The sequence below is a fragment of the Euprymna scolopes genome, chromosome 30, assembly GCF_053919585.1.
Source record: "Euprymna scolopes isolate OS-2025 chromosome 30, ASM5391958v1, whole genome shotgun sequence".
Classification (NCBI taxonomy): Eukaryota; Metazoa; Mollusca; class Cephalopoda; order Sepiida; family Sepiolidae; genus Euprymna; species Euprymna scolopes.
In genome coordinates, this window is record NC_136511.1 from 7,179,857 (window position 1) to 7,196,558 (window position 16,702).

General features: G+C 33.1%; 2 protein-coding genes across 4 annotated transcripts in view; both read right to left on the bottom strand.

Annotated features, from left to right (window-relative positions):
* Positions 1-16,702, bottom strand: part of LOC145254646 (protocadherin Fat 4-like) — a 1,852,201-nt gene that overhangs the window by 91,388 nt on the left and 1,744,111 nt on the right. For all 3 annotated transcript variants that reach the window (XM_080113277.1, XM_080113278.1, XM_080113279.1), the window contains 4 exons: positions 16,540-16,702; positions 10,179-10,289; positions 5,990-6,167; positions 1,049-1,140 (listed from right to left, as the gene is read on the bottom strand). The exon at positions 16,540-16,702 is cut by the window's right edge and continues 32 nt beyond it. In XM_080113277.1, the coding sequence (XP_079969403.1) occupies positions 1,049-1,140; positions 5,990-6,167; positions 10,179-10,289; positions 16,540-16,702 (544 nt within the window). The remainder of the gene's footprint in view (positions 1-1,048; positions 1,141-5,989; positions 6,168-10,178; positions 10,290-16,539) is intronic.
* The window catches only part of LOC145254647 (protein GVQW3-like), a 153,569-nt gene that overhangs the window by 35,892 nt on the left and 100,975 nt on the right, over positions 1-16,702 (bottom strand). The gene's annotated exons all lie outside the window — the stretch shown is intronic.

Here is a 16,702-nt window from a genome sequence, read left to right on the forward strand (position 1 = left end):
ATAATGCTGTTGATAAATTATTAAATAAAAATAATAATAATAATAATGATGATGTTGATAATAATAATAATAATAATGATGATGATGATGATGATGCTGTTGATAATAATAATAATAATAATGATGATGATGCTGTTGATAATAATAATAATAATGATGATGCTGTTGATAATAATAATAATAATAATGATAATAATAAAGTGATATCGAAGATGAAAAAAGTCAACATAACACCACTAATAGGAACAATAACGAAAAACTTTGAAAAAAGAATGGGAAAGATTGGATTCAGAGAGATAGCTGATAAGATATGTATAACAATAATGAAAACGGCTGAAATATTAAGGAAAACCCTTGAATGTGGAAACACATATGAGCTACAGACACAAGGTGGACATATAGAAACTGCTACAGATGAAAACCACGAAGGAACACCATATGAAAACTGATATATAATTGAAGGTTACCCCCCCCTGCAATCCTGACTTTTGTCCCCCCCTTTTTTTTTTTGCTTGTGTGTGTGTGTGTGTGCGTGTCTGTCACCATAAACTGATGCCACACCAAATAAATGAGGAGGGTCAAGGAGGATGGAAAGACTGAGGAGAGAATGCACTAGCCAGACCTCTGCTGGAGGAGTACAAAGAAGACTGGGAGCACGGGAGGCTTATTGCCTCCCAAATTCCAGTGAAGACCAACGATTGCTGCCAATAAGAAATCAATGGTAAGCGGCCGTTGCAATAATGCATATTCATCTGCAAAAGTTATCAAAAGAGGTGGAGAGTACTGGAAATCTGGGGAGACTTGTTGTCACGCAGACTCCAGAAAACACCACAAGTTGTTCTCAAAGAGAAGTCTTTAATGATGGCCCGATGTGACCACTCCTAATGAGTAAATAATAATGATAAAGTTTCTATTAGTGATTAAAAAACAGTAAATCGTTTATGGAATGTGAGAACTAAATGACAAAATCGAGGCAAAGCAAGAGTTTTGAGGATTTATAGTGTAATAGAGTTATGAGGCTGCTGATGAAAGTGTTGCGAAAACTTACCAAGATGGTCAGATTGTAAATATTCACAGTTTCCCGGTCAAGCATTTCATTCAGCATCAGATCGCCCTTGTTGTTGATTTTAAAAGTGTTTCCTGGGGAAAAAATTAAAAAAAAATGCAATTATGATATAAGAAAAAAGGATAATGTGTAGACACAGCGGACAAGAAAGAAAATAACTGTTGATTCCTTAGAATGCATCCAACAAGTATTGTAAATGATGTTTATGACAATGATTTCATGTGGACTAAAGAAATAATTATATTCCAGTTTGTCATGAATCCCCCGGGCAGGGCCAAAAGACTGAGGCGGCCAACAGCAGAAACAAGTATGTTGTCATGTGTTATATGTTCTGACACGCACACACCAACACCTAGATGAACCACGTACTGCTAAAATAGGCAATTACGTGAGGACAACAGCCTGTTACACAACGTAATACATACATATGGTTGTTTATCAGAAGAACATGACAGACATTTAGTAGAGACTATTTCAAAATAATCCAATGGATTTAAAAGCGTTGGTTAATAGCCAATTCTTGAAGATGTAAAATCTGTAATTTACCATGTGCATTGAACTGTTATTCGCAATCAGTTGATGGTTGGGGATAGAAATGTTCAAAAGATGAATTTCATCTTTCAATAACAAGAAAACCCCAAAAAAACAACAACTCTTTTTTGAACAAAGCAAAATTTCCCTACAGAACAATTAAATATTTATATGTGAAGTAAGAATTTCCTTCAATTTCATTTTTTACATAAAACTCGAACTCAGCGGCCATTTTACTCATGAGGTTAAGAGCCATTCTAGGATAAAGGGCAACAGGACGAATAGATCATCAATTGAACGATGAAGAATATTATGAGAGGATTGAACACAGTTTTTCGACGTTTATTGGTGTTTGTAGAAAACACATTTTTACATTTGCAAATGATCAGAAATTATCAAATTGACTGAAGCGAAATCAAATTATTAAACAAACAGAAATGTTGGCCTTTATCCAGAATCCCGTTCCCCGCGCCATAAAAAAAAAAAAACAAAAATAAGGAAAAATCTTTATAGTGTACATACCTGAAAAGAAAATATTGTACACCAAAAATTGCCTAAATTTTATTTTTATAAAGAAAATAATTAAGCAAATTTGGGGTTTTCCAAAGAACCTTTCTTCCCCATGTTAGAACGGTTTTCTAAAATCTCGCAAATTTTAATTATTTGGAGTTATCTCCTTTATTCTTTTAGTTTGTTTATAAGGTAGCATCGCGAGATTGTCTAAGAATAAATTGTGATTTTCTTTATAAAAATAAAACTATTTGATCAATTTACGTGATTTTTGGTGCACGATATTTTCTTTTCGTCACAGGTACGTACATCATACAGAGTTTCATTTATTTTTGTTTTATTTTTATGTTTCAGGAGGAATTCTGGACAAGCACCGAAGTTTCATTCCAATCAATCAATCGTATAGGAAAATGGTGTCAGGGGAGATAACTCAAGTTTTCCTTTTTTTTTTAAACGGAATTATTATCTCCCTTAAAAAACAACCAGCTAAAAGCAAATCTGTTCAATTGTGGCATAGAGATCGCTGTTTTTTTTTTTTTTTTTTTTTTTTTCAGATAAAAGTTAATTGTTTATTTTTTTTTCATTATATTTCTTTTCCTGAAATGAAATTCTAATTTACTTACGCATAGAAATTACAACTTTTATTCTACGTGTTTGTTGATTACGACCATCTTTTTAAAGCATTGTTATTGAAATTATATTTTCGACCAAGTTCCAATGGCTAGTTTTGTTCTTGAATTAAATTTCAGAGGAACTCTTTTGGAAATAGGGTACGATTATGAATATCTCCGTATCAAATAATCCTTATATACTGTTAAATTTCTTTTATGGATGAAAACGAAAGAAGCTGCATATACCTTTAATATGTTTCCATTTTGAATTCAAAATGGCGTAATGGAAACATATTTAAAGGTATTTGCAGCTTCTTTTCCAATTTTCGGATTTTAATCATGTCAAAAAGAACTTTATTTCTTTTTGACGGATTGATTGTTGCTATTTCTTCTAATGAGTTAAAGGCATAATAGATTCACTAATTGATATAATAATTAAGTGATTGATTTTGCGCTACAAAACAGATAATGTCAAGAATTGTAAAAGTCAACTGAATTAAAGGAATAAATTATAAGATGGTCAACATCATGCATTTTGGAATATAGTTTTTTTTGTCATTTATTCTATATATATATATATATATATATATATATAATGATTGCAACGTCTTGTCAGACGAGTGCCACTCCCTCAGACATTTAAAATCCATGAGCCCAAATGCCTGAGGGAGTATCTATACAAAGATGATGTTACAGAGTCTTAGCTTTGTACGACAGCTAAGTTTCTCTCTCGGTTCAAAATGTTGAGATCCAGCAACAAGCAAGAGCAAGATAGCCAGCAACAAATTAAAGTGCAGACCAGCTTAATGCGGGTACTAGTCTCCCGCTTTATGGTTTTTTAAATCAGAGATTTGCTTCTCCTAGAAAGGTTGCCTTCACTACGGCTTACGGGAGCCCTCTCCACCCCAATACACATATACACACACACAAATATACACAGTGCTAGTTGGCCATTGACCCAGAAAAAGAGTTCATTCGCCCTTATATATATACACACACAGGTATTGAAATGCTCATATCTTTGGTTCTATTGGACGAAACTACATGAAAATTTGCAGGCTTTTTGAAGATAATACTATTTTATGGTTAAAATTTTATGACAAAAGGTAAAAAAAAACTATATTTTCAAACCAATAAAATATTCCCAAATTTGCCTACATTTGTATATATAGTGTCTTGGCAGGCAGCTTCAGTTTTGCTGCTTCGGTTGTCTTTCCTATGGCCTTGCCAGGCCACTAATATATATTAAAAATAATATGTTATCACTACATAAAAAATACAGTTATAACATATTTTTACTGTTTGTTGAAGATTGCTAACGAAACAGATATGTATTATATATTCTTATGAGAAAATAACAGAACATATGTTTTCAAAAATTGTGAACTGAACTTAAAAATATGTGTATATATATATATATATATATATATATATAGTAAGTTAGAAAATATATATGGCGATTAAGCTACACAGAATATTCCGTGTTTCATCCACGCTAGGATTCATCAGGAATATTCTGTGTAGCTTAATCACCATATATATTTTATAGCTTACTACCTAGCTCTACCTACGTATTTGAGTATTGTTGAAGTAAATACTTAAAGTTTACGCATAAATCTATACTTTCGAATATTAATTTATGTGATTAACTGAAGTAGTCATATATATATATATATTCTCTGAATATCATTGAGCATCAGACAAATTTAGTATATTTGGTATTTATATTATTGTCTATCCTGTTAGAACTGGAAAAAAACATTCTTGGAATATTTACAAGAAAACCATAAAAGAGTGTGTGTGTGTGTGTGTGGAGGGGGGTACAATTAAATCATTTAAATTCTAGAATTTTTCAGGAGAGTATAAGGTTTTTTTTTTTTCCATTCCAAGATTTTTGAGGCCCTGTCGGTGGGGCATTAGAATACGCCGACTGCCCCCCTGCAGAGGGTAAAAGTCCCTCAATGGGGGTCCTGGATATGACCTTAAACTATATCCAGTGGTGAGGCCCCAGCTTGTGGGCTTTGGGGAGTGTGGAGCCACCCTTTAATTACCATTGCTCCCAGGTCCATTCTGACCCGGAGTTGTAGTACTTGTTAGGGTCCCAACTATGGGTTGAATAGAAACCGACGTGAAAACAACAAATATATTCTATTAAAAAAATTTTTCTTCAAAATCTTTGGATTCGGCATTAAATAACCCGAAAAAGGGTTGATATGCCGTAAAACAACCAACCAACGAAGATTTTTGAAGACTTTGTAAGACTAATGTGATTTTTCAGGAATTTCCAGATAACTGGAAACTTTAAAGAATACATTGCAGTCGCAATTGTGTCTATAAAGACATCTGTTGCCAGGGTCATATATAGAGAATATATGTGGAAAATTGTTCTGCTTGCAGGTATAAAACTAATGCATATTTTATATCCGAGTTTTTACATTTTTAGCAACCACATGTTCGAGTATAGTGAGCAGGGACCTTTTTTTGGCCTCCCTACCTTTTCTTTCATGGAAGGTGCTCGACTGAGCTTCAATCTATGCCCCACCCCCTTAAAATTTGCAACAAATACTCGTTTATCTATAACAAATACCGTGGGGCTGCTTCACAGGTCGTTTTCAAGTTCAATGCAAATAAGTTCTCATTTAGCCGTCCTCTTAAATGGTTAAACCCTACTCGTTTCGCCATTACTGATCATCACAGTGTTGTCTCCTACTTTTTACCTATCACACATTAACTATTATCCTCGAGTGGCCTCCGAGCCTTGATAAGTGGTGACCCCCCCCCCAAGTTAAAAACAAATAAACGTCAGTTTTTAATGCAAGAAAAATCTTGTTCTTCACAAAATGTTTCGTAAACAATTTTGTAAATATATAAAATCGATCGTGATCAGGATATAATAATATAATCCGTTTTTATTATTATTAAATTAAAAAATATATTATAACACAAAGTTTGGTTTAAAAAGTTTTCTTGTCATGATATTTGCTTACAAAGCTAATGTGTGTGCAAAGGTTAAGGTCAAAATGGTGTCGACCGAAATGTGCCTTTTTTTTTGTTTCTTTCTTTGCAATAAAGTTGGTCGGGGTCCTTTTTCCCTACTTCATTAAAAAAACAAAACAAAACATTTTTCTCAAACATGAGTCTGCTATTTTGTGTTATCCTAAGTTACACATATGAGGGTCGGAAGATGCATTAGCTTTCCGATCGCAAACAGAACAATTTTCTTTCTCTCCAGTTTTTAAAAATTTTCATGCAAAATCTGAGAGTTTCTTACCGATGTTACCGCCGATGATACGGAATTTTAGCTTGGCATTTTTTCCCGTGTCTTCATCTGTAGCATGAATTCGGCCAATCAGCGAACCAACGAAGGAATCTTCAACATGCGTGAATTTGTACAAGGGGAAAGTGCATCTCGGGGCGTTGTCATTGGCATCCGTGATGTTCACAACAATCTGGAAATGGAAAAAGTAGAAATTAAAAAGCAAAATGTTCAAACAAAAATGTTCAAACAAAATGTTCAAACAAAAATGTTCAAACAAAAACGTTCAAACAAAAAAAAAAATGTGATTTTAAAGGAACTTTTTGGTCAAAATATTTCTCAAAATATTTACTAAAAACGAAAATCTTTTTTATTCAGAAGATGAAGATGCAGATGCAAGACCCTATAAACATTTTAGCTTTATCACTTTCATGACTCTCGTGCTAAACCAGCACACGCACAAATAAAAATACATCAACACAATAACATCATTCGCCTTTCTTATATTGTTAAATAAAAGTCATATTGAACTTTTAAAATTCGTCTTTGTCTTAATGCCATTTCTGACAACCTTATCTTTTATTTTTATTCTTGTTGGGGATGGGGAAACGTTTACCTATGCTCACATCACGACCGTGATACAAGGCATCGGTGAATGTCGACCAAGCACCCCACAAAGGGCTGGGCGAGTGATAAGGAGAACTAGGTTTGACCAGTTATCAGGGCTTCCCTCTCAGGTTTGCAGACAAAGTCCGATATAAAGGCAAGACAATATGGTTGGAGCCAGCACAGCTGCAGAGGTTACTGGAAAGGTGTTGCTGTGTTTCACCATCCGCCTATCAGGAACCCTATACTTCTGCACAAAACTATCAATCAGACCTGAGCATGAAAAAGGGTACAATGATACAACACGATGCATAGATAATATCAAGATGATCATTTCTAGATGTGACACGACTGTACGTTGCATTCACCTTGCATGCATTAGTTCATAAAGAATTTTCCAGAAAATGGATTAGACATTGAAAAACCGTCAACTGACTGCCACACAAGATCGACTTATACACAAGTCTTGCATTCTGTGTGATATGTGCATAAAAAAACCCTCAATAATATTGATGATGTAGAAATGTAGAAATGTTTATCTGCATTAAACAGAGGGATGAAAAAGGAATATATATATATATATATATATAAATACTAAAAAACAAGAAATGGGCAGGTGAAATTATTAAAATTTCCTTAAGGCCTTATCGTCTGACCCTCTAAGAGGAAACGTCAGAATGATAAATTAAAAACTAAGAAAACGAATGAGGGAAGAGGGGAATTTTGGTTTCAGTTGGAAGAACAGTGGAAAAAAACCAAAAAAAAACCTCACTGTTCAGGTGGTTTTAAATCAATGAATATCTCCAACTGATGTTTCAGAATCTTTTGTCTACACAGGCTAGGTCGAGAGTTGTTAATAACTAACGCCTCAATGATATTGAGATGATAGTTCGACCTCGCACTGTATAAAACAGAAAACCACCCAACGGAATATTGATCGGCACACCTATTTATACTCAACAGGTGATTGCCAATGGCGGACTCATGAGCTTGGGAGTGCCCGGATGTTCTCGAAACCTGGTGTAGTCGAATATCCCGAGGAATATGTTGGGATATTCTCATTTCTAATCTTTGGGATGTTTTGCCATGTGTGGAGCTGACTACGTTGGCAAAACATCCCAAAGATTAGAAATGAGAATATCCCAACATATCCCTCGGGATATTCGACTACACCAGGTTTCGAGAACATCCGGGCACTCCCAAGCTCATGAGTCCGCCATTGGCAATCACCTGTTGAGTATAAATAGGTGTGCCGATCAATATTCCGTTGGGTGGTTTTCTGTTTTATACAGTGCGAGGTCGAACTATCATCTCAATATCATTGAGGTGTTAGTTATTAACAACTCTTGACCTAGCCTGTGTAGACAAAAGATTCTGAAACATCAGTTGGAGATATTCATTGATTTAAAACCACCTGAACAGTGAGGTTTTTTTTTTTTTTTTTTTTTTTTTCACTGTTCTTCCAACTGAAACCAAAATTCCCCTCTTCCCTCATTCGTTTTCTTAGTTTTTAATTTATCATTCTGACGTTTCCTCTTAGAGGGTCAGACGATAAGGCCTTAAGGAAATTTTAATAATTTCACCTGCCCATTTCTTGTTTTTGGTATTTAAATTAAATTATGTTTCCTCTGAAATTTCTCCTTCCATTTTGCTGTACCAAAAATTTACTTATATATATATATATATATATATAAATAAAGTGGGTGACTTGAAGGCTCCCTTTTTATTAGCTACTATACCGAGATGTAGTAGCTATAAATGATGAGGACCATATTTCGTTTTGGATAGTTTTGTGCAGAGTTGCTGATGTAATGAATATGAATATATCCGGGTTCCGCATCACAAGAATCTATTTGGTTGGCGTAAGCCATAAATATGGACAGATATAGCAGCCTGAGAGAGACGTTAAAATATATGCCCGAAGTTCAGAAACACCCTCAATCCAGTGAAAAAAACTCATTCACCTTAGAACAGGAATGGAAGATCAAAATTTGCTATGACTATTTCGTGTTTACAAAACTGATCAAACCATCTGCAAATTTGGAGAGGAGGACCATACAATGCAACATTGTCTTGCCTCTCCTTTACTGCCCAACTGGTGCAGCTTAAAAGATTTTGCAAGAAAAAAAAATCTGAAGGGTATAACTATAATGCAAAAGACTGTGTAAAAAGGGCGAAGAAACTATTGTATGATCACATACTTCAAAGACATACAGACGATTAGAACGACACAAAAAGTACAATCCAAGGGGAGTAACTCTTTTCTTCTTTGAGCAAAATTGCCTCTCTTTGTCTGAGTTTGGGACTTTAAATACTAGTGACTTTTCACGAGATTAACGATAGCAAGTGGGAGAATGGAGGGAAAGAGAGTGACTTTCAAAATGGAGAAATAATCATCATTCCCGTCCGTTTCAGTTATCATAATTGGATTTATAACCTTTCATGTATTACGTTTGAATTGTCCTTATGTGTGTGTGTGTGTGTGTGTGTGTGTGTGTGTGTGTGTGTGTGTGTGTATGTGTGTTTGTCTTCATAATAAATGTGTATTAGCATGCGTGAATATCTTATTTATTCGTAATTTTTCCATGGACTATTTTTCTTTCACCATGTGCTGTACATACACCCACATGAAGGCTGAAATCCTGCGGTAAGATATTTTATGTTATATTAATTCGAACGCATCCCATTATATAACACAAAGAAGAAGATTTTGGATGACTTCAAGCCTGATATTATTCCAGGTTTCTGATCGAATGAATATGAACGGGTATAGTAGCCTGAAAGAAATGTTGAAGCCTCAAGCTTAACCATATTACCGACTACAACTACAAACACCGTTTACTAGATTGTATTACCTGATTACTGTAGCCAAGGCCACTCAGCTATTACAGACAAATATATCACTTTCCAATAGATATCATTTTCTATCGACAGAATTTTTAAGGATTTTATTTCCATTATTGAAAGTAAGTATGATAACTCTTATCATAAACCCTTTTATGATTATCTCCCTTTTATGTTGTAATCCCATAATCCCTTTTCCTCTTCCTGCCCCAATTAAAATATACTTCTCTTTATACCCGTCACACGCGTGTTCGTATCCTCCTTCAAATCTTCATTCCAGTTCCTTTTCTCTTTTCACTGAAATGCAACTCGCAACAGGTTACATGCCCAGGAGAGATAATGGAAGCCGATGGAACAGACTTTTATTTGACAGAGATGAAACCAAATACGAAATTAGGGAGAAAAATTTTTTATGTCGTTTACACACGCTCAGCCTAAAAGACGCCATTTTAGGTATACACCCTAATAGAGACAGAAACGACACTGAGAGAAATGAAGATGCTTACGCCGAACTTGTACAGTTTCTGGACGACAAAAGTTTATCCTTTATAATGAGAGAAGCTACAGATAATGGGAGAAAAGCTCTCAAAATATTGCAGAGAGACCTTAGACACTCAAGGATAGGATATAGTAGGCATTGAAGTTCATTAGCATTAGATACGAAATATATTTCCAAAACATTAAAAATAAGAGAACTAATAATATATTTTCTTTTAAATCTGTGAAATCCGAGTAATGAGTCCGGTTAACTTACTGCAGTTGATGCAACCGTCTGACCATTTGCATCAACAGCTTCGACTGCAAATTGCTTTTTGGAACTGGACAGTAATTCACGGTCAAGATCTGCATTTGTTGTGATAACACCCTGAAAAATGAAAACAACACAAAATAAAATCATTAAGTCAAGAAAAATAACACTATATAAAATTACGTGTTTATGTTTATATATTTGTATGCATAGGATTGAATCTTTAACTAATTAACCGACCATTATGAAGTTTGGAACACAGCTCCTATGCTTAAGAGGGCTTAATGTGAGCTATATTTAGTTTAATTTAGATTTATGTAAGAGGTTTGAAAAAGTGGGGAGGGAAACCCTTTTAAATTTTCATTATAAACATTTTTTTTTTTTAAATCAATTCAGCAGATAATGCAGCAAGGAATGAAGTCACTTTGTGTAAGGAGTCAAAAAAAGAATCACTTCAAGGTCAAAAACTGCCCAGCAAAAACAAAAGTCTGAGATGGACAGATTCTAACTCAGAAACTAGCAATTCTGTCAGAAACATCACTTATGGACTGTGAAAACTAAAGAGCAAAATAAAGGAAAAAAATGAAGCTGTCAAAAGTAACATGGAGGATGGGGGCGACAACACCGAACATTCCAGTTCATTTAAAACAATCCTTATGTAACCTTACGTCTCTTCTTTAGTGTCTTTGACAAAAACAGCAGAAATAAAAGTCGAGCAAAAAAAAAAAAAAAAATAATAAAATAAAATAAAAAGAAGAAAATAAATAAAGAAGAGACATGTTGGAATTTAAAAATAAAAAAATAAATTACTAATCATCTTAATTCGATCTTGAATTCATGAAATGTTATAGATTTATTTGTCTTAATTTAATCTACAATAGCTCTGTTTGATCTAAATGTTCAATGAAGTTATGTTTAGAATTCAGAGCTGGTTGATTGCATCCTTAAAACAAATGAAAGAATCAGTTCACCGTCAAAATTTGTGTTACTTGTTTACTGAAATAAAAAAGAAACAAATTATGATTGTGGATTACTTCTTTCCTTTAATCGTTGGCATGCAATCGACCAGTTATATACTAGCAAAAGTACCCGTCGTTGACTGGGTTCAAAAACAGCCTACAGAAAATGGACTCTGATTTATGAAAGTATGATAGGTTATGAAAAGGAAGGGTTGTAAAGAGATAGCTTCGAATTTGGGGGTATCAAAACCAAAGCAAAATATGATGAAAGTAAAAATAAAATAGATAAACCCCCATAATTTATTATACCGTACCTGTTCACACTGAAACACTTATCACAATATTCTGTGGATCTATATTAAAAAATCTTGTTAAACTTTGTGACATATTTCCATTCTATGGAGGTCAGACACGAACGAACACCCCATCATTTTATTATACCATATTTCTTCAAACTGAAACATAATTATCAAAGTATACTTATGCAGATAGATATGAAAAGTCTTTATTAAAGTTTGTGCCTATTTTCATTCTATGGAGGCCAGGCGCGAACGCAGACCTCACAATTTTATTATACCATCCCTATTTAAGTTGAAACATACTTATGAAAGTATTCTTATGCACATCTATATCAAAAACACTTGTAAACGTTTTTTTTTAATTTTTAAATTTTTTATTTCCATACTTTGTGGACCAGGCGCGTACGCAGACCCCACAATTTTAATGAACCACCGTTCTGCCAGATCAAACATACCCATTCCTGTGTCTCGATACATCTTCTATCATTATATGTAATCAGTTTTTTAAAATAGCCAACCATATAGGAGCCTATTCGTGACCAGACACACACACACACACACACACACACACGAACAGTCAGCTTTATATTATATATATATATATATTATATATATTAATAATATATATATATATTAATTAATTATTATATATATATATTATATATATTAATATCAATATAAATAGTAATTATTTACTATAATAATTATTAAATAATTATTAAATACCTACAGACACAAGTGTTTCATCCTTTCAGGGTGTCACGGTTAACATCGGTCGATTAACCACGAGAAATACTGTTGAAATTTAAACGTTTATTTTGTAAATGTGTTTTTTTTTTTAATTTTTAAAAAATTTATTTTATTTTATTTTTTAACGTCTGTCAGAGTAATCTAATCATTATATGATGATCTGCGCATAAGAGCTAAATTGACCGACTTTTATTTCAACTGAAAGTGCTCAACAATAAGAAACGCGTTTCCTAAAGGGACTGATATATATATATATATATATATATATATATATATATATATATATATATATATATATATATATATATATATATTAAACATACCCGTGATCCGTTGGGTCACAACCACTATTTATTCAATATTTGAAAATTTCTAAACTGTGACATATCTGTTAAGATATTTTCCTTGCCAAACTAAAACTAAAAATTGTTTTTACTACTACTATATCATCATCATCATTATTATTATTATTATTATTATTATTATTATTATTATTATTATTATTATTATCTAGAAGTATTATATGTTATTCTTATGTATAAGTAAAAATACTTCTTTTTAGTTATATCAAAAGAATGTCTTAAAAGATATGTCACAGTTTATTAATCTTCAAATGCAATAAATAGTTGCTGCGATTCAACTGATCATGTCACGTAATGTTTTCACTATCAAGAATAAAAATAGAGTCTACATTGAATAGATATATAAAGGCAAACGTTTAGCTTCTCAAAGGGAAGTTACTCTTGTGCAAAGTTATTTCCCCTTAAATAAAATGCTGACAATCTACAAAATAGAGTTTTGTAGTGGGTTTTGAATGCATATTAGACCAACGGTTGCCAATATTTTGTACATCAGACGACAAAACAGTTTAAGGCAACGCTGGGTGCTTCATGGACATTGATCTTTGGATAATTACTTCTCACTTGAGCAGAAGAGAATGCATGGTAACGCGATTTTGTCATAAAAAATTATCATACAGAATTTCAATATATGTTATGAGGAGTTTTATTTATTTTTACCCTAGCAACAAGTTGTGGTACCATCGTTGCTTTCCTCTCAGTTGAAAAAAAGACTGCATTCTCTGTCTGTCTTTCTGCTTAGTGGAGCAGGCCACTAGATATAGTGAAAATGTCTATCATATACATATTGGACCACATTCAGATGTCATATATGATTCAAATACGGTAGTGTTTGAATAAATGGTCAAGTGACAGTTTTAGTCATTTAGAACTGCTTTAAAGCTTCACTTCTCACTTATTTTCCGACCAAATTTCAAACAATTATTACAGTTTATAGATCACCTTCTCAGCTATATTGTGAAAAAAAAAATGTCAATTTTCGTTTAGTAAAACAAAAGTTATGATAAATTTTCTGGTATTCAAAATCGTAAAAACAAGGAGGTGAGCGACGCTTTTTATGACTAGTTTCCATAGCAACCACGTCGCTTCAGCGACTACTGATGCTAATAATTAACTGCTGTCTCGAAAAGAGAAGTAACAAATGAAAGGGAGATAATTCGGGGGATTTTATTGAAAGCAGACGAGTGCCGTACATTGTTATTACGTATGTGTTCATAAGACTGAAATCAAACAAAGAACAAGTGAATTTATTGAAAGCCTGGAAAACACATGGATTACAATAGAAAAATGCGAGTATGAAAAGTAATATGGTTACGCTTAAACATGGAAAAGTAAAGGACGAGTTGTTAAAATTTGAAAAGAAAAGGACAAGATATTTTAGTAAAAAAAATAATAAATTTATAACTTAAAATATTGCAGAATTAAGAATTTTTTTAAAAAATTCAATTTATAACATTATATAATCGATTCTTAATGCTGCAATATTTTAAGTTATAAATTTATTATACTTTTTACTAGAATATCTTGTCCTTTTCTTTTCCAGTTTTCACAACTAATTTCCATGTTTAAGCTTAACCATATTACTTTTCATACTCACATTTTTCTATTGTAAAATATATACACTCGTAAACATCTTCTGTTATTTTACATGGCTTATTGCACGTGGCTATTTTTTTAAAATTACATTTTCACCCCAAACAAAGCACAGTACCACTTTCATTTGGGGCTACTATCAGGGACATAAGTTGCAGGGATACTATGTAGGGAGTTGAGCAGCAAGATGTCGGTTCACATTACACTTGAACTTCTGCATATCAGTACAGTTGGGGTAGCAGGAATCCGAAAGGGATTTCCAAACTCTAGCAATTCTAGGGAAGAAACTATTTTGCCAATAAATTTGATTTCATGTACAATTATTAAGAAAAAAAGTAAATACATTTCATATAATAATCGAAAACTTTTATTGATTTAAAATGCATTCTTTAAAGGTAACATAATTATTTTATTTTATATTATCTTTAGTTTTATGGAAATCGCTCCAGAGAAGACGTGAAACCACTTTATATAAGGAGTTAATAATAGCAAAAGATGAGTATCACAAAGACAGAATATGCCTATTGGCTTTAGTTTTGAAATGACCAAAGCTATAGCTAGGAGGAAAACAGCTAACAGGAAAAAGGTTCCTCAAGCTTTAATTCTGGGGGAAAAAAGGTACTGGAATAAAATGGCGTATTCCAATGAGGTGACAATGAATTGGTGTAGATCAATAGATCAAAGAGTCAAACGAGTCAGAACAAAAGGAGAAATCAAAGCTTGGGAGGGTGGGTAAACCTGCTAGAGCTGCAAAGGACCGAAGACATACCTTAGACAATCTGTTGACTTTGGCGCCAATGGACCCCACCCCTCAACTGATTGCTAAAAGTGATGCCATTCTTACAATTACTTGTTTTGCATTGTATCTTTGGCCAGTAGGCGATCTCGTTTTTTTAAAAGAAGGGTGATAATGTACATATGAACAGGAAATTGCCTCAGAGGAGGATTATTATTGTTATTATTGTTATTGTTATTATTATTATTGTTATTATTGTTATTGTTATTATTATTGGTATTGTTATTATTATTGTTATTATTGTTGTTGTTATTGTTATTATTGTTATTGTTATTATTAGTTATTATTGTTATTATTATTGTTATTGTTATTATTATTATTGTTATTGTTATTATCATTATCATTATTATTGTTATCATTATCATTATCATTATTATTATTATTATTATTGTTATCATTATTGTTATCATCATTATTATCATTATTGTTATCATCATCATCATCATCATTATAATACTACTATTAGCATTACTCGCTAAATGGCGTTGCTCGATGGAAGCGTGTACCCCCCTTCAAATAAAATTAAAATATGGTTGTTATTGTTGTTGCCCAACTCCCAACTTGTATTTCTCTAGCGGTAAGCAAGGACAATAATTTTAAGTTTTCAAAGTGTTCGTTTTATACTGGGATTAGTTTCATTCTGGAATAGGAGAATATCATGCATCATTCAATCAAAATGGCAGGAACATATCTGGGGAGACCTTAGTATTTTTTTGTTTCGAGGAATGGAAGGTGAATGCTATGTCTAAGAGTTTACGGATCAGTTACGAAGGGGGGGGGGTCTCAATATAGGTACCCTGTGTGTAAATTTACGCAGTGTAGAATGGGGACAGTGGAAGGACTTAGTAATTAGGAGGAAAATTTGGAACTACTTCGTCCATCAGTGATTGCGATGGTGATGATGTCACTCCTAGGATTAATTCTAGGGTTTTATTATAACGAATAAGTGTGTCTAAAATGTCGTTCTAAAGTTACATACGCAGTAGACATAATAAATTTGTATGTGGAATCTGTTGTTGTAAACTTACGATATTTTGATCCAGAGGGAGAAAACTGTGACGTTTTTTTATTATATATAGGATAGACTAGACTTTTATAATCTGTTAAAAGCGGGCAAATGTTATAGCTTGCTAATCTAGATTGAGTGCTTTATGTGAAACTTCTAGAGTAAATGTGGTATTGTGGTGAATATGATCAAATTTGTGCTCAGTCTTGCATTAAATACTAATCCCTTTTAATTTCAGTCAGATCGACCCAGTAGTTTCTGAGTTAAAGTGGAATGGACAGACAGACAGACTTAGAGAAATATATTATAGATATAGCCAAAGTAAGATGTGACCATATTCGGTAACTTCATGCATATCCGAAGAATTGATTAGAATTCAAACTCCATACATTCTCCTGTTATACATGATCCGAAATAATAGCTTCTTAGGTTCCGAGTGGCAATATGCCTTGTTTGAGGTGAAAATGAGTAAAAAAAAAAATGAGAAAATAGAATAATAAATATTCTTATTTTTCACATATATTGAACTTGAACAAATTGACTCAATAAGAAGATTTTTTAGAGAGGGGTTCAAAGCTAGACTAAGAAAAACAAAATGTACTGACTGTTGATGAATTTACAGCAAACCATTCGACAGGAAACATCATATGAAAAGTGAGGTTCGCCACTTCAGCTTCTGACAGACGTGCGCGAGCAATCCTCACCCGGGACACGCGTCCTCCGGGACGGATGTCTTCTGGAACATCTAGGTCGTAAACGGAATGCCGG